This window comes from Nilaparvata lugens, chromosome 1 (genome assembly GCF_014356525.2).
Source record: "Nilaparvata lugens isolate BPH chromosome 1, ASM1435652v1, whole genome shotgun sequence".
Taxonomy (NCBI): domain Eukaryota; kingdom Metazoa; phylum Arthropoda; class Insecta; order Hemiptera; family Delphacidae; genus Nilaparvata; species Nilaparvata lugens.
Window position 1 is genome coordinate 83,007,202 of NC_052504.1, and position 18,718 is coordinate 83,025,919.

Sequence of the window (18,718 nt, forward strand, 5' to 3'; positions counted from 1 at the left end):
TTGTAGGATATGTGGATTGTCAGATATTTAAATAGAAACATGCATGGAATATATAATTTGTATCATGATTAACAAATTTAGAACTGCATAATTTAAGTGAAAAAAGCTTCTCTAAAGGGTTCCTACAAGAAAGTATAGCTCAAATATTATTTTACTGTGATTATCAAATCATCTTTTGTTTGTTTCATGTTATCAATCAGAGTTGTTAATTAAAATTGTAATCTTCAATATGATATTATACGTTTTAGATAGCTAGGCTATCTATAGAGAGATTTATTCAAACTTTGAACTAGTAGAATCTTGTTTTGTCATGTGTATGAGCAGAGTTAGTTTAAAATGGGCAGCAATTTAGTATTTGATTCAATTTATGGCTAATTTCCTTAAAGAAGACTGTCAATTTTGTGAGACAGTGTTAAGTGCTTTGATTAGGTCATCAAAACTTCTGGAATTATTGTAGAAATTTTCTTTTTTTGAGATTCAGAATAGATATTGGAAACCAACAAATGAATTGCCCAATGTCAAGAATCTCAAAGTTAGAGCCAATCGTTCTTGTGGAGTTATTGATTCCCTCATGATGATATCATTCTTGTTTAGATAACTAGTTGAATTAGATTCAGTATATTAACAAGATAATGTTTTGACAACCTAATAAAGTTTTGAACTGTCAATCTTATGTCATGTAGCAATTTATTTCCTTACTTCAACCTACAATCGTTCAACCCACCAACATCGTTTGTCAAGTTTTTATTTTTGATTTTATTATACAAGTCATTGAAATAAAATGATACTGCTGCAATTTGTGATAACTTCTATCTTCAATGATGGAATGACGCCATTGTTGTCATGTGGAAAATCTACATCTACCATGTCTTCATGTCGTCTGCAAATCAGATAGCTTTTTGAATGCCGAGGCATACGTGGATCGCGTCCACAAGGACGTACAGTGAATGTTGAGGCATATGTACATACGATTGTTCGCGCGAATCTGTACGGACGTGTGTACAAGGCTTAAGCAGTAAGCAGTGTTAACGTTAACATAAACATAACCTTTAAACCGTGAAGTGTAAAGTTTATACAGAGTGGAAACGTGGAACGATCCTATCGTTCAAGTCCACTCAAGTTTATTTTTGTCTACATTTTTGACTGTCGACCAGCTCACCAGTTGAACAACTTATACCCACCCGCTGATGACAGTCCGACTGTTCTTATGACGTCATAAGGACGGTCAGTTTACAGAACTGTCACTTTGCAGGACGGTCAGTTTGTAGGACGGTCAATTTGCAGGTCGGTCAGATGGTATACACCCAAGTGGAAGTGGGAAAGTGCTCTGCTCTGCTCACTGCTCAAGTTCAAGTAAAACTTTTGCATTGTAATATTGTAAAATCTCTTGAATTAATTAATAGTATTTTTGTAATTTGCAATTCAAGTAGTTTTATTGTTATCATATACGAAAAGGTGAGAGTCATTCATTCATTTCTTAAATGTTTTATTAAATTGGTTTTCTCAAGAAGAACTAACAAATTCCTAACAGACCACGCATTGTAAAACTAACCTTACTAATGATTTAGGCTATTAAGTTTATTCAAACTGTTTTTAATTCATTGTATTTCATACTATTTGAGCTCGACTTTGTACTGTCAGGATTATTATGTCATCTTTCATTTTGTTTTTTTAGTTGATTGACCTTATTATACGTTGCCTATCAATTTTTGCTTGTCTTTATAGTGTACCTATATGCAGTCATTTTATTCTCTTATCAATTAAACTATTATTTATTTTGGATTATTTGTGATACACATTACATTATTCATTTTTTCAAGTCGTTCTTTACCTTAACTAATCCTGCATTTTATAAGTGATAAAACAAAATTTTATATTATGCAATCTAAGTTTTTTCAACAATTTATTATATTACTGTAGTTGAACGTTTTTAAGTGATAGAAACATCTTATTTAGGCTAAATAAACATTTATAATTTATTTTAATTTGTATTGATAATATTAGAGCTATCTTATGTTGCTCTTACATGATGTTATTAAGTTACTTAATTATTAGATTATCTTACTTGGTTTATTAGACTATTTAATCATCAACTTATTTTGTGCCAGCTAAAATGATATCGATGAAACTATTTTATTTACAAGTTTAAATTGTATGAGATAAATTTCAATTTTTATAATGATTCATAAAATTATTCTATCCTTTAATTTGTAATCAAGTAGCCTACAATATTTTATTTAAATTCAAATCAATAAATTTTCAACTTATTTTTGGAGGAAGATAACATTATTAATACTAAAGAAAGTTAAATGCAGCTTCATTTGAAAACTATTTTCATTATAATTACAGCAAAAAAGATATACAGTACGTCATGAAGATGAATGGCTTATTTAAATTCTAATAATTTTTATTCAAACCAGAAACTCAATCAGTTTGATGATATCAGTTAACCCTTGAGTAGCCTTTTGGAAAATAACTACTCGCATGGGATGTTTGAAACATCACATTTGCACCCATATCCTCAAAAATGTATTTTGTAAATCATCAATATTTTTCTTATGTTCTTCACTGTTAAGAAAGTATAGAGAAAAAGTCAACACTTCTTTAGAAAATAAGCATCTTTTCCATTTTAAAAACTCCTATTATTTCAGTTCAATTGCATCATTTACATGTTCATTGAGCTTTTAACACTATTATAAATGGTATGCTTTTTTCAAATTCTATTCACAAAAGGAACCAAGAAAAAATGATGAAATTGTTTTTATTTATATGTGCAACTAGGCCTAATTAAGATTTTGGCACAAAATTAATCAAATGTTACTTCCACAATTCCACAAATGAGATGAGAATAATGAAAGAATCATTCACTATCTTTGCAGTACATCAATGTTTTATGTGTGTATTACCACTTAATTTAGATAAGTATTTGCATATTTATTACTTACTTATTAGGCGGGTATTTACCCGCCTGGGGAGTTGAGGACACCCTGCCAAGTTTGACACAGCTGTATTACCAGTATCCAACAAATCATTATAAAAACTGTTTAGTCCTACCAGTTTGAAGGAACTGAGACAAAGATCTAACCACCACATCAAAAAAAAAAAAAAAAATGTAATTTGACTGCAATCTAACACTTTGATTAATGAACAGTTCAATTCTAGCTTAAAGTCAATTCTTAAATTCAGTCTTGGTCACCCCACGCCTCTGCACAAGGGTGAGTCCGTTTTACTACTCGAAATCTGGAACAACTTAAAATAATATGTTTTGTCATCTAGATAAATTAGCTGGAAATGGCTCTGCGAGATTTGCTGGAGGGTGAGTGTGGAGCTTCCAACTCCCTGGTTCGATTGACAAATCATTTCGTTCAAGACCGAGGACTGAAAGATGAAAATTACAGGCATCCGTTTCAGGCGAATGAGCCGATTCTCAGCAGTCAAGATCCGGATCAAGTGAGTAGTTTCCTGTTCATTTTTATTCTTGGATACCCAAGAGTCTTAGCTCGCCTTCTTCTAGAGATCGAATTCGAATTAAAGTGTGTTATTTGTCATGATGTAATGCAATTTATCTAAAAAAGTCATTCAAATACTTCTATTCTTAACACAGAGGAGTCGGAAGGGCCTATACCACCAATGTTAAATTGGCCAACTTCAATGTACCTTTTTAAGATTTCCACTGGAGATAGACTGACAATTTTTTTAGTGAAAGAATGCATCTTTATCTTCAATCTGATGGAAGGAATTTACTCTAAAATCATTTTTTCTCTAAATGCATTTTTTTTAGAAAAATGTATTTTTTTCCTTCAATGTATTTATCATCAATATCTCTGTCAATATTGAAAATATGATGAATCGCCCCCATCACTTTTTAGAGTAGCCTAATGCCTATTGTACATGTCTGCAAAATTTCAAAGCTCTATCTTCAACAGAAGTCTCAAAAAGGAACATTTATGTGGAAAATATAGTTTTTTCAGGAATCGCATGCAGTTTTTCTAAAAAATGTATTCATAGAAAAAATGGTTTTAGAGTAAATTCCTCCCATCAGATTGAAGATAAATATGCATTCTTCCATTTAAAAAAAATTGTGAGTCTATCTCTAGTGGAAATCTCAAAAAGGTACATTGAAGTTGGCCAATTTTACATTGGTGGTATAGGCCCTTCCGACTCCCCTTAATGAAATATGAATATATTTTTCTTAAAATAAGCTTGTAGGCGTTGACAGGCACAATTTGTTTGGTAATGTTTTGAATTTCTTTTGTTCTCCACTTCAGTCACTACTACATAATTTAAATTTCCGCTCCACAAAATCCCTTTTATTTGATTATTTTTGGATCAAAATTCGAATTATTGCTGTAAAATAAAAAAGTACAGTAGGGTCAAATATATCATATCATATCATATTCAAATTTTATCTGTTCTATGATAATTTATCGTTGCGTATGCTCTTGAAGAAAGTGTCTGGATAAATCCGAAAAGTTGTTTATTAATTGATTATATAAAAACTCATTATCGCTTTATAGAGTTATTATAGAGCCTAAGCATAAATATTTTGTTATCTTCATGAATAAAGTCATATATTATTATTTTATTAATCAACTACATACACGGCTAAGAGTAGCCTACCTAAGTAACGTACCCGGTTGGATTTTTACCTTCATATCTTTCAGTTCAGGTAAATTGCTTAGAGCATGTAGGCATCATCCTCAACAATAAAAGAACATGGTTAGAATTATCTACTGTATAAACTTTGTCCAGCTTCCTTGTTGATCAACCTAGTAACAGTTAATTGTGATTATTGAAAAGTGATTGCTCAAAAGGTAAAAAAAAGATTATTAAAAGATAAAATAAGATAGATAGAGTTATCAACTGTATAAACTTTGCCTGACAGTATCAAGAGGAAGTCCAGCTTCCTTGTTAATCAACCTAGCAACAGTTAATTGTGATTTTTGAAAAATGATTGTTCGAAAGGTAAAAACAATAATATGGATAGAATTTCTCATTCATTTATTCCTTTCAAAACATACATGAAAATGTACATGAAAAAGTAAAAAAAAACCAACTTAAAGCTAAAGAGAAAAAGTGACAGTTTAAAATTCATTTTTTACAGTAAACTCTGTAAATACTGTAGCATGCTAAATCTATCAAAAATGTTCTCAACAATTCCTTGAATTTTGATCTATCTCGTTCATGTCTTATGTAACCTGGGAGACAACCAATAAATTTTATTCCCATGTACGTTGGACTTTGTTTATACTTTTCCTTATTGTGTTTCTTTATTGTAAAATTATTTTTATTTTTTGTCTTTTATTGTAATTATGTACATCTACTTGCCGTGGGAATTTAGATTCGTTAGTTTATATATATATATATATTATATATATATATATATATATATATATATATATATAATATTGTTCTATAAATGTACAGGCTGTACACCGTCATGAACTTTAACTTACTGAAAAATGGCTTGCATGATTGCTCTCTATCAAGATTCAGATTTATTCTTATTGCTTCTTTTTGTAATAGGAGTATTTTATTCAAGTTTGAGATGCTTGTTCCTCCATATATTTCAATTCCATATGAAATGTGGGAATGAATCTTTGCAAAGTACACCGCTTTTAACGCTTCTAAGTTGGAAATTTTGAACTATCTACTTTCGAATGTATAAACTCTGCTTCAAGAAGTCCAACTTCTTGCTAACCTGATAGCAGCTGATTTTGATTATTGAAAAGTGATTGTTCAAAATGTAATTGTATTACTTGTACTGATTTAAAGTATTGTTTATTGTTCAGCTGGTACAACAGTTTCTGGAAGAAACTGTTGGTTCGACACCTCAGTCGTTCAGGATGGACTCTCTGTTGGCGGAGATGAGGGACATGGAGGTGCGCAGTGCGCAGGCCCCCCCGGTGCAGTCAGCGCCTGTCTCGCAGCTCGCCATTGAGGGGGACTCCAGCTGCTGGGCGGACGCTGACGCCAACGAGGAGAATGTCAGGAGCTGGGCCGAGCAGTATATCGAGTCTGGCCGACATTTCATGGTGAGAACCATAATACATGGTGGGTGTTATTGAAGATAATGTTTTCCATACGGTTTATAAAATGGGACAACAAGCGTCCTTCAGTATTCTGACTACTAAATAAACTATTAAATTTAATAAATCATTGAATCTCCATTTTCTGTACGAACAAGTGTTTCCCGGGCTGTAGTAGATCTTAGTTTTTCTAGTAAGAAGTAACGTCAAGACCTTTCAATAAGATATCACTATTTCTAACATTTTTATAGTGAGCTTACTTACTTTCTTAAGAATAAATTTAAAGACATTTCAATATGATATCATACTCCTACAAGTATATCTGATAACTGTACATTCTTGTAATAAAATATCAATCCTATTTTATTCGTTAAGAAAAAATGCTTCTCCATCATTAATACATTTTCATTATTGGGATCATATATTTTGTTAATTAGGTAATTATAATTCTACATTGTTCGATCTGGTAACGTTGCAGAGCAGAGATAGCGCTATCTGCTTTGTCGAATGATAATCAAATACTGTCATTATAACGTGGACCTCACTATAGAACTATAGTGAGGTCCACGTTACAATGACAGTATTTGATTAACTTTGATGTTGCTATCCTTGTCTATCATTCGACAAAGCAGGTAGTACTATCCTTTAATAGCTCTGCAACGATGCAAAATCTGGTTTTGACATTGTAGAAATATAATTAATTATGGCAGAGAACAGACATCGCTATTCTTCTATCTTTATCCACTGCCATTATAACGTGGACCTCACTATAGAACTAGGTACTTGAAGAAGAGCGAAGTACTTTAATACTTATAATCGCTGTCAGCTCCATCACCGTATTGTGCATTTCCTTTCTAATTCAGAATTCCAATCGTAACAATAATATTATCTATCTATCAATAATAATCGTATTTATTTCAGATGCCGGAGGAAAAAGGTGATCAGTATGCCATTTGGAAGACCGATGACGAAGATGAATCCGCACCACCCAATCTTGAGAAGTATGAGCTTGGCTTCGGACCAAATTGGGCTCAGGAATATTTGGAGACTTCAGAACAAGTTGACGTGAATAAGTGAGTAATTATTAACTACAACATTACTTGAAACTGTACTACAGAGCTTCAAGAATTAGCCACTGTTATTTGCAGTCAATTTCTTTGCATATCACTCTATTGCATGATGCCACTCAGTAAAAGCAACTAGCAATTCATTAACATTTATCTCGTCATATCTGTTTCTCCCATCTAGTTCTTATCAACATATTCATTTTCTGTATTGGCCATTTTTCAAGAAACGTGGTTTCAATGAAATTTCCATTTGAATGAAATCATCTTGAATATTTTAATAGGCTAATATTTTGGGAAATGAGACTTCTTCCAATGTTTGTACATTTAGAGTATTTATTACGAATTTCAACTAAATATTCATAATATTTAATAGTTATCTACAAAACAGAAAATGTACAAATGTGTAGCAGGATAGCAAATCCTATCCATTATTGGAATTATGATGTTCAGTATCAGTTTTCCACATCGATTTACAGGACGTGGTGTATTTGAGTGGCAATCTATACTTCATTTATGCTCGTAGAATGGATGGTTTCATTATCAATCACTATTAACAAGATATGTTAATATCTTTAAGATATGTTATGTAACCATTCTCTACTGCTTAATAAATTGAGTTTCTATGGAGTATGTGGAGTAGATCTCAGTCTATTTGAAGCCTATCTTGTAGGACGTAAGCAAGTTGTATGTGTGGGTAATAGAAGATCAAAATTGGCCCTGTTAAAATTTGGAGTTCCACAGGGCTCGATTCTGGGACCATTGTTGTTTTTGCTAATGATTAATGATCTACCTTCTGGTTTTAAAGGTCATTCTATCCTATATGCTGACGACACAACCAATTTTAATAATTGTTCCAGCTTACATGATCTTAAAACTTCAACTGATAATACTCTGAAATATGCAGCAGAGTGGTTCGAAGCCAATGGTTTCACACTAAATAAAAGCAAAACTCAATCCATGCTTTTCACTCTCAGAGATGGTTGTGATAAGAATGATCAGGACACGAAAAATATAAAATTTCTAGGTATATTTATTGACAGAAACCTGACTTGGGAGGCTCATATAAACTATGTGTTTTGTCCATATTTATGAATTTCATATTATTCAACTCTTTCCTCTAGGTTTGTTTACATAGGCTACCTAATTTTTAAGTATCTCATTTTTGTGATTAATATTCGAATGATTTTTGTGTTGGCAGTTTATGAAGTTCATGCGTCAAATAGGGGAAGGTGAAATTACCATTGAATCCGGAGAAGTTGTTGACAAAAGTAGTGATAATAGTAAATTAGGAGAATGGTCGAGCGAATTTGTTGCAGCTCAGAAACCAGAAGATTGGGTATCTGAATTCCGTGAATCAGAAACTGGTGCACAAGCCTTATCAGGTAACTATGAAAACTATTATAATTTTATAAATTGTAATTTAGTAATACATGCAGTAAATGCATTTAATCAGATGCTTTATAAAGATAAATACTTGATAATCTTTAAAATATTTCATTACATTCATAAACTTTAATCGATTAAATATATTATCGTATGTCTTGATATTCAATAATCGAGTTATTTATGTGAAATTATAAATACGAATCACATTTGGAAATTGAACATTGTAATGGAAACAATTATTTATTTAATTGGGCTAATTATGTATAAAGAGAATCAGACGTGCTTGAAATAAATTCAAATTTGCATCTGACAACTCTCAATCCTGAGCATTAAAGCCGCGTTTACACCAAAGTTATTTACAAAATGTTAATAACTTAATCCTTATAGACTATTAGATTGAACGGAACTTGACAAACACTTATGATCATCATGTGTATGATAAGTTATGTTCTATCTAATAGAATCTATAAGGATTGAGTTATTAACATTTTGTAAATAACTTTGGTGTAAACGCAGCTGAAAAGTATGTATTCGAGCTCCTAATTTAAGTGTTTTTATTGTATATTTTGTGAATTTAAAGATTGTTTCATGTTTTTACGAATGTTTTATTATCAATCTATCTAAATTTGAAATGGTTTGTTTTATTCTGATTCATAGTTTCAGGTTGATGTTTTGGTGTGGAAATTGAAATGGACATAACCTACATGATATTTGGACGATTTGAAACTAAGTTAGGAATTTGAAGAAGTTTTGAGCAATAGCTCGTTTTTTATTTTCCGATCATTGTATTGTTTGTTTTGTTTAATTAATAAAATGAATCAATTTGTTTCAGATAACCCAGAAGAATTGGACGACTTCACCAGCAAATTATGGAGTAAACTATCACATCAATGGGAAGAAATATCCAATACTAACGAAACGGAAAATCTATGGTCAAGCGAATTCGAGGATTACGCTTCGAATTATGTGGTAATTATGAATTTAGAACATGTGAATGAACTGTGAATTCAGTAAAGCAGTCAATTTCCAATAAATTAGTACGGTAATATCAAAGTTAGACTGCATATATATTGTCCCAATTTCCGTACAAAACTCACGTTCATATATTAATTTATGTATCCTCACAGATCCTCTGATTCAAATCACATTATCTTCCTTGTTGAGAATAAGCAATATTCAAATTAATATTTTACAATGAGATAAAGCTCATTGCAAAAGCAAGCCGAAAACACAAGTCTACTAGAATGATTTCACAGTTAGATGAATTTCAAATGGTTTTTTGCTTAAATTCTCTTATGAAATTGGAATTTCATGGTTTGTTGTATACCAATACATTACATGTACCTAGCTGAATTGTAATTATCTAGCGGAAATTGCTTAGCTATGAAATGATTCCGTGTTGGTGAAAGACCAACATTTTTGAGTAATTGGCTACTTATCTAAGTATTTTTTTCTGCTCAAGTTTCTAATCTACAAATCACATAATTTATGTGTTTGTTAAAAAAAATTACCTTACTCTAATTTCATATTGTACTGGGCGTTGAAAGTAACAGTCACTTATTGTGATTTGCTATTTTATAGGATTATAAATTTGCTGAGGATAACCCCATGAAAGATGCAGAGAATGCATTAGAAGAAGGGTTGAAGAAGCGAGCCCTTGGTGATCTGCCCTCAGCTGTGTTGTGCTTTGAAGCAGCCGTACAACATGATGACCAAAACTCCAAAGCCTGGGAACTCCTCGGCGTTACACAAGCTGAGATTGAACAGGTATTACTCAAAATAATCAAACTTTTCTTTTGAATAGCATGAAAAATTGCCTTCTTCGGCTGGTCCAATACAACGGTTTCTTCACTTATATTATGAATAATACTAGTAAACTTAACCACAGCAAAATTTATTCATTCGTCTTTTAACTTTTAGGCCCAGTTGCACAAAAGCCGGTTAAATTTTAACCGTGACTAATTTCACGAGAACCAATCAGAGAAGGCCTATTTGATTAGACGGCTTCTCTGATTGATTCTCGTGGAATTAATCACGATTAAAACTTAACCGGCTTTTGTCTGCCACTTATTATTATCAGCCACGCGGTGCTCCCGTACTCGAATGAAAATGCTCTATCTTAGTTCGGAACCCATCTAAATCTATAGGTCCATTCATACTCATCTCTCATTATCATCCGCCTCATTACCCACACACAAGCCTAAAGCTCATGTGGGCTTCAGTTCCAGTATAAAAATCATCCACTGATTACTTTGTGTTGTACTTTTTGTTCTTCAAGCTTCTCGTTTTCAGAGCAAACTTAGCTCTAAACTTACTTCCTTCCTTCTTATTTATATATTTTTATCAATAAGTAAAGTATAAACTTTGGTGAATTTAGCTGGCATATAGATGAAGGTCCTTGAATTGACTCTAAATATAATCAAATTCCACCCGAAATAAACAGCTAATTCATATTCATAAATTGTTTCTGTTTAATAATCCTTGTGTGTTATATTTCCACTTCGAAATGTCAATACTATAGGTAATATTTATGATTTTCTTTCAGGACTGTCAGGCAATAATTGCCCTGAAAAAATCATTGTCTCTCGATCCAAAGAACTTGACGGCACTTATGACGTTGGCGGCTAGTTATACGAATGAAAATTTTCAAAATCAAGCATGTCACGCTCTAAAAGTAAGTACTACTTTCATTCAATATTTCTTCCAGTTTGATTTTTTCCTCTCCTATCGCCTTCTGGTCGAACCCATTCAAGTTGAGATTCAGTTGATAATTCTTATTTTAATCCAAGCGATTTCACAATCTGAGATCTAAAAATGATTTCATATTAACGTTAATCATTTCATGAATTATTATTAATGGGGCCTTGGAGATTTATTGAAAAAATGCTGACCATCTAGATCTACCATTTTTTATGCTAGCTGTAATATCTTTTTGTAAAAACTGTTTCGCCAAGTGAACTAACTATTTATCCATTTCTAGGAGTGGCTGCATGCTAATCCCAAGTATACAGACTTGGTTCCAGAAAGTCCAGAAACAATTAGTCAATTCAGATTGCAGAATGTTTCTTCTAAAATGCTATCGTAAGTACTTTCAAAGCAATAAAATTGAAACATATTATTATTCAAGTTTATTCAATGAAATGTAGTACTGTATTTTAATTTCTATAACAAAATATTATATTTCAAGAATGTCCATGGACATTCAATAGAATGACACTGAGATCATTGTCACGCATCAGATTGTCCATGTACATTCAATAGAAATAGAAAGTACTTTAATTTATATTTATGCCCATAAATATGTCTATAAATAACATGAACGAAATTTTGTGCTTGAAGTCGTTTAAATGATATAAACACTTTCAAACTCTATTTGTAGTTGAAGTTCTAGGGTAGTAAGATTCTACTATCATTACACTAATTTAAATTTTAGTTCTAACAGATGACTCTTGTAGACTAGTAGTTCTGTGAACAGTAGACCTCACGCAGTATTCTCATCCACAAGTACCTGATTGAAACTATAGAACTTATGGAAATACAGCAATGGACTGGCTTCTCCACACATCTGTGTAATCACTTGTCAGCTGATTTATGATGAATAATTCCATAGTCTGATTTTTACTCTGATATTGGCGTATGAAGGAGGCTCCTTTTTCCTTTTATATTATCCTTAAAATGCAAAATTTCCAAAAACCTTGTATATACGTCGACGCGCAATTAAAAAAGGAACATACCTGTCAAATTTCATGAAAATCTATTACCGCGTTTCGCCGTAAATGCGCAACATTTAAACATTTGAACATTCAAACATTAAGAGAAATGCCAAACCGTCGACTTGAATCTTAGACCTCACCTCGCTCGGTCAATGAAGATAATAATTATTGAAAACTGTAGTAATAATCTGTATTTTCCAGTACCACACTCAAGATTTTTTATTCCATAACAAAATATCAATTCTTCAACTTGCACTCTTGTAGGCCTACTCTTACACGTGTAAATATCAACTTTTGATACTCAAGTATCAAGATATTTACTAAAACATGGAGTACTACTCTACATTTTCCACCACACTCATGTCACATGATTTTGTATTCCATATCAAATTATCAACTCTTCAACACGCTCTCTTTTATTTGAAAATATCAACTCTTGACACTCATTCACATGGAACTATTCCCGTCTTTCGGAGGAGACGATAAGCCCTCGGTCCCGACTACCTAAAACATAGTCGTCATCTTTCATAATCATCCCCCTCACGCACAAGCCTAAGAGCTTATTTATTTATTTATTCATCTGCTTGACGTGGAGTCATGAAAGTAATGAATATTGTTTGCAGATCATTTCACGACGAAGTGCAAGCGAAATACCTGGCGGCTGCGCGTCGAAATCCGTCGCAGGGGATCGATGCAGACGTGCAGTGTGGCCTCGGCATCCTCTTCAACCTCTCCTCCGAACTCGGCAAGGCGGCCGACTGCTTCCGTGCCGCTCTACAGGCTCGACCTGATGTTAGTATCATCTCAATCTCAAATAGTATATCTACGATTTTTTATCTATTTCTTCATTTATTAACCAAGAGCTCAATCACATGGCATCCTGTTGTTTTGTATGAATGTCTGAGCTTCAAAATACTAGTTTATTCACTTTTATTGTAGTAATAACTTCTATTATTTTATTTGTCTTGTCTTTTATAAGTCTTGAATTTCTTTATCCATTACGAACTGCTTTTTGTTTCATCAAATTTTAACACTGAAATGACGACTTGCAGACTTGTGTTCACAAGACCTGCCTGCAACTTGTGTTTAGGTCTTCAGGCTTGTGAACTTGTGTTTACAAGTTTACAGACTTGTGTTCACTAATTGTTCAGTGTTAAAATATTTTTTTCGCCCCGAAAAAGATTGAGAGCCGGAAAAACATTTTTGCCCATGGTGAGAACGTTATTTTTCGCCACACAGAAAAATAAACAATATAAATATGAGAATAATTGTTTATTAAGCACTTTCGAAAGCAAAACAGGAAGGTCATAGCTCTAGCAAATCTGAGGTAATCTGAATATTAGGAAATTGTTCAAGTATTTTTATTTTTTATTCTGTTTTGTCTAAATAACCTAAAAGATTATGTTCAATTATGTAAGAGGTTGAGTTTATACTTTTTATTCTTCCAAATGACAATAAGATGATATTATTATAAATGTTTTGATTCTTGAATAATAAACACAAATAATGAAGTTTTTTGATCAGCTGTTTTAGCACACTTGAAATTTGGCCAATCTGAATGTCAACGTCAACAATGCTTGTTGTCATTGACCTCGGAATTTTAGGTTAGAAGTTGTATCCTACTCTGAAAATCGAATTTGAATAGTTTATAATATATATCTTATCTGTATTTTATTCATCCAAATAAAATGATAGTATCTTATTGCAGAATACTTATTCAATTGTAGAAGCATAAACTGATTCCGTTTCATAAACCATTTTGTAAACACGTTCACATCAAATCAGAATCAGCTGACTTCAAGGTTATTTTACAGCCCTAGGGCCGTAAAACTTTTACTGGCCTGGTCAGAAAACAATCATTTTCGGCCTCCATATGACGCACGAAAACCAGCTCATTACATCCAAGTGGGGCGAACAAATTTTTTCGCCCCACTTGGATGTAATGAGCTAGTTTACGTGTGTCATATGGAGGCCGAAAGTGATTGTTTTCTGACCAGGCCGGTAAAATTTTTACGGCCCTAGGGCTGTAAAATAACCTTGAAGTCAGCTGATTCTGATTTGATGTGAACGTGTTTACAAAATAGTTTATGAAACGGAATCAGTTTATGCTTCTAGAATTGAATAAAGTTTTTGCAATAAGATACTATCATTTTATTTGGATGAATGAAATACAAATAATGAGATATTATAAACTATTCAAATTCAATTTTCAGAGTATAATAGAATCTAACCTCAAACCTCCTTGTACAGCATTTATCATGGAACATGGTGGATAAACGGAATCATTTTATGCTTTTAGAATTCAATAAAGTATTCTGTAATAATATACTATCATTTCATTTGGATGAATAAAATACAGATAAGATAGCTCCTAGAATTGAATAAAGTATTCTACAATAAGATACTATCATTTTATTTGGATGAATGGAATACATATATAAACTATTCAAATTCGATTTTCAGAGTAGGATAGAACTTCTAACCTAAACTTCCGCAGTCGACGACAACAAGCATTGTCATTCAGATTGGTAAAATTTCAAGTGTGCTAAAACAGCTGATCAAAAATCTTCCTTATTTGTGTTTATTATTCAAGAATCAAAACATTTATGATAATATCATCTTATTGTTGTCTTTTGAAAGAATAAAAAAGTATAAACTCAACCTCCCACATTAGAACATAATTGAACATAATCTTTTAGGTTATTTAGACAAATCAGAATGAAAAATAAAAATACTTGGACAATTTCTTGATATTCAGATTACCTCAGATTTGCTAGAGCTATATAATATATATGATATATATTGTTATATTTTTCTGTGTGGCGAAAAATAGCGTTCGCACCACGGGCAAAAATTTTTTTCCGGCTCTCAATCTTTTCTAGTCCTCGGCCTACGGCCTCGAACTTGAAAACCGATTTCGAGCCGGAAAAGTCTCATTTTCGGCCCTAGGTGCGAAATATACTATTAACTTGATATGTTGCGTAATAACGTTTAATACAGGCTCATTTATTTCTATCCCAGTATATTGAAACGCTTCTCATTGAATTTTGTAGCTGTGATTAAAATGAGAACATAAATTGTAAATGGAATAATGATTATCAATTTCATACATTAACACTAAACCCTGTTTGATATTCTGTATTTGTTGAAAACGTTTGAAATTGTTTATTGTGCAGGACTGTAAACTATGGAACCGATTGGGTGCCACTCTTGCCAACGATCAGAAATCCGAAGAAGCCGTGGACGCCTATCACCACGCCCTTCAGTTGTCCCCGGGCTTCATTCGTGCCAGATACAATCTCGGCATAACATGTGTTCATCTCAGAGCTTACAGGTATAGAACCGTTTTCTGTTTTGTCAGCGATTGTGATAATTTAAATTTACTCGATATGTCTACTTAGTTAAATTATTATTAAGTAAAATATTCATTTGATTTGAACTTTAAATATTGATATTGGCATTCTGGAAAATCATGCTGATTGGAATGCTGAATGGTGATCGAAGGAAAACTTTGAAAATTGAAATCTCCAGTTTCTATTTCGGACTTTTAAAATGTTATCTAAATTTGGGAGAGAAATAGTACAAGGAGTATCCTTAGTTTTTTACTCCCAAACAGTGCTTCTTTGTAAAAACTATGAGTAAATACAAATAAATTAATAAAATGAATAATGAATTCAGTATCCTTCTATAGTTCATGCTAACCTGATTTTGCAGCACGGGGCTCTATGGCTAATGTTATTTCTTACGAGAAAAGGAGCACACTGTTGCCATAAATTTGCTGATTCTATCGAAACCACCTACGCTGTCTTTCTCGCTATTTCTTTTTCACAATTAGCCAACAGGCTCTCTAGCTTCTGTGTAATCTGGCAGCACTGTACTCCATGAGAGCAATGCTGCCATCCAAGGTTTGCGCAGACTATAAAAGAGTTTAAAGATGTATTGAAAGTAAGAAGAAAATTTAATAATTAGATTATTCACTGAATTATATGATTGACTTAATATCACATAATATATAATAAGAAACATATTTCAATCTCTCTATTGTGTGATGTTTTTATACTGTCTTTTTATCGTTCCAATAATGATATCGAGTGAGCATGGCCAATATCTACTATTACTTAAGTAATGGTATTGGCTCAGGTCTGGTGTCAGAGTTCTCAGGTCGTAGACTACCTGATAAATTTCAGGGCTTCTGACATGACCTAACGACTGTTATTACGCAGCTAAATTTCAATAAATATTTCTATGGTATGGTTTGACGGGTAGAAGTGTTTGGACTAACACATCTTCGATTCATATTCAGAAGGAATTCCATGATTTTGTATAGTGTGTAATCAGCTATCATTCAAATATTGATATTGTTTTCGTTATGAGAAACAAAAGTTTGTGATTTGAAGTTTTCTTCAAATGAAACTGAGAATAAATTAAAATATATTTTATTAAAAATGAAATAATTTAGTCAAATTTACATTCACATAATATAATTTATGTTGTTCAGGGAAGCAGCTGAACATCTGTTGACAGCTTTGAATCAGCAAGTGGCTGGGAGAGGGATCCATGGCGAGAAGTCTGTTTCAATGAGTGACTCGATTTGGTCCACCCTCAGGCTCACGGTTTCATTACTGCAAAGATCAGACTTGATTCCAGCCGTCAATCAAAGGTAAATCACACACTTCAATCTTCAGTGTAGTATGTTGAGACAATTATGATCAATATGCTATTCTCATCTACTGATTTCAATTATTTTAGAATAATGATTATTTTGGAAAAGCAAATATATTGTAGTTTAAATATAAAGCTATAATAGGTTAATAGCAAACATAAAGCTTTAAATCTTGATTGAATACATTGATTATACATTAACCCCTTGAAGTTACATTCTATTCAGCTTTGGTGAAGTAGTACCTTGACCAACTAAATTTATAGCCTATTTTGAGCAGTTTCTAAAATCGCATGTCGGATTTTTTAAAGTATAATCGTTGCTATTTAGTCAGAAAATCCCAAATTATATTTGAATACAACTTAACTTGAGTTGCTCCTGCTTGGTTTTGTGTTGATTCAGTATAAATAAAAATGGCTAATTCCTTTGTTTTCAATAATAATAAACTTATTGAAACCTCTTTAACCAGTTACTTATTTCTATTAGCAGTGTTTTATATTATATTGCACAATATTTCGTTCAATCAAGAAGCCATTATATTAATATAATACACATTTCAATATATGTACCACTGTAGCATAGCCACCTCTAATATAAGGCCCCGGCCTACGATATTGTTGCAACGTCGCAGTGTAGGCCTAAAATCTAATACATGATTGGTGAAAAAGATTTGAAAAAATACCAGCTGATCTTTTTTACCAATCATGTATTAGATTCTAGGCCTACGTTGCGACGTTGCAATATCGTAGGCCGGGGCCTTGTATTAGAGGTGGCTATTGCTGTAGTCATTATTGAAGTATTGTTAAACCTATCTGTATTCCAAAAGACGAATCTTTCAGAATAATTTCATGTTTGAAATATCATTTTCATTCATTATAATTATGTTGTTTTTCCAGGGATCTGAAGAAATTGAACGATGAATTCGAAATTACCGACAATGAAGGATAGTTTAAAGTGTGAAGTGGGTGGAGGAACTTTGTTTATTATGGTGCATATTTGGATGTGAGTGTTTTTGGGGCATTATTTTTTATATAATATGAATCATTAGCCCAATCACTTCAAAAGCAAACGATATTCAGATCATAGCCTGAGTGGGTAATTTGATTGATATCTTTGCTGTAAAAATGCCAATCGTAATCAATAATAAGGTTATCAAATAATGTAAAGGATGATTCCTTAAAACTTATGATTCCTTAATAACTCGAATGAAACTTTAATTTGCGTCGCATATAACTGATAGCTGTTCACTGATGTCACAAATTACTGATTTTCCTCTGAAATATCCTTAATTTTCACGTTTTTGAGGGCAGAGACACATTTTTCTACCAAATTTCGATGAAGATCGTAATTTTGTTCCATGTTTTTGTTCTATTTGGATTGGAGAGGAGGTAATTATTTGACTATTGAAATAAATTTGGTTTCATGAACATTGTTTTCTGTATTGAGTGGATGAACCATTCAATCAAGCTTTGCATAAAGAAAGATAAAAAAGAAACAAATACTTCGAGTAGTTTGAATGTAGTGCTGATTCCTATTCTGGAAATGTTTTCAATATTTCCGCAGAAATAATTGATGGTTTGTGACTCCGTTTCAATTTATCTCTCTGACCTCACTTTATTATTTTTCAAATATATAGTTTCAGAGACATTTCTCAATGCTCGATATAAATTACAATTCATTCTAACACAGCTAACTACCTTTTTACCTAAGGACTTTCAAAAATTAAAAATATATTTACTTCATTTGGCAGCGACCGCTATGAAAGTTATGGCATGGAATTGTGTATTCAGTATGTTTCTAATAAAAATAATAATATCGTGTGACCTGGCTGGTTAGGTATGTTTCTAATGCAATGGTATTGAT

The 18,718-nt window shown here is 32.3% G+C and overlaps 1 protein-coding gene across 1 annotated transcript; it reads left to right on the forward strand.

The window, feature by feature from the left end:
- Positions 1-1,310: 1,310 nt before the first annotated feature.
- LOC111054349 (peroxisomal targeting signal 1 receptor) lies at positions 1,311-18,703 on the forward strand. The gene is made up of 14 exons (XM_039442875.1): positions 1,311-1,455; positions 3,277-3,450; positions 5,793-6,035; positions 6,951-7,102; positions 8,004-8,007; positions 8,295-8,478; positions 9,315-9,451; positions 10,064-10,249; positions 11,028-11,156; positions 11,463-11,563; positions 12,819-12,987; positions 15,372-15,529; positions 16,694-16,855; positions 17,752-18,703. The coding sequence occupies exons 2-14, from the start codon at positions 3,292-3,294 to the stop codon at positions 17,801-17,803; spliced, it is 1,836 nt and encodes a 611-aa protein (XP_039298809.1). The 5' UTR covers positions 1,311-1,455; positions 3,277-3,291; the 3' UTR covers positions 17,804-18,703.
- Positions 18,704-18,718: the final 15 nt, after the last annotated feature.

Excerpts from the sequence above, each read along its gene's own strand:
- LOC111054349 (XM_039442875.1), top strand. The coding sequence starts at position 3,292 with ATGGCTCTGCGAGATTTGCTGGAGGGTGAGTGTGGAGCTTCCAACTCC. Across the intron at positions 3,451-5,792 it reads GCAGTCAAGATCCGGATCAA|CTGGTACAACAGTTTCTGGA; the intron begins GTGAGTAGTTTC and ends TTTATTGTTCAG. Across the intron at positions 10,250-11,027 it reads CACAAGCTGAGATTGAACAG|GACTGTCAGGCAATAATTGC; the intron begins GTATTACTCAAA and ends ATTTTCTTTCAG.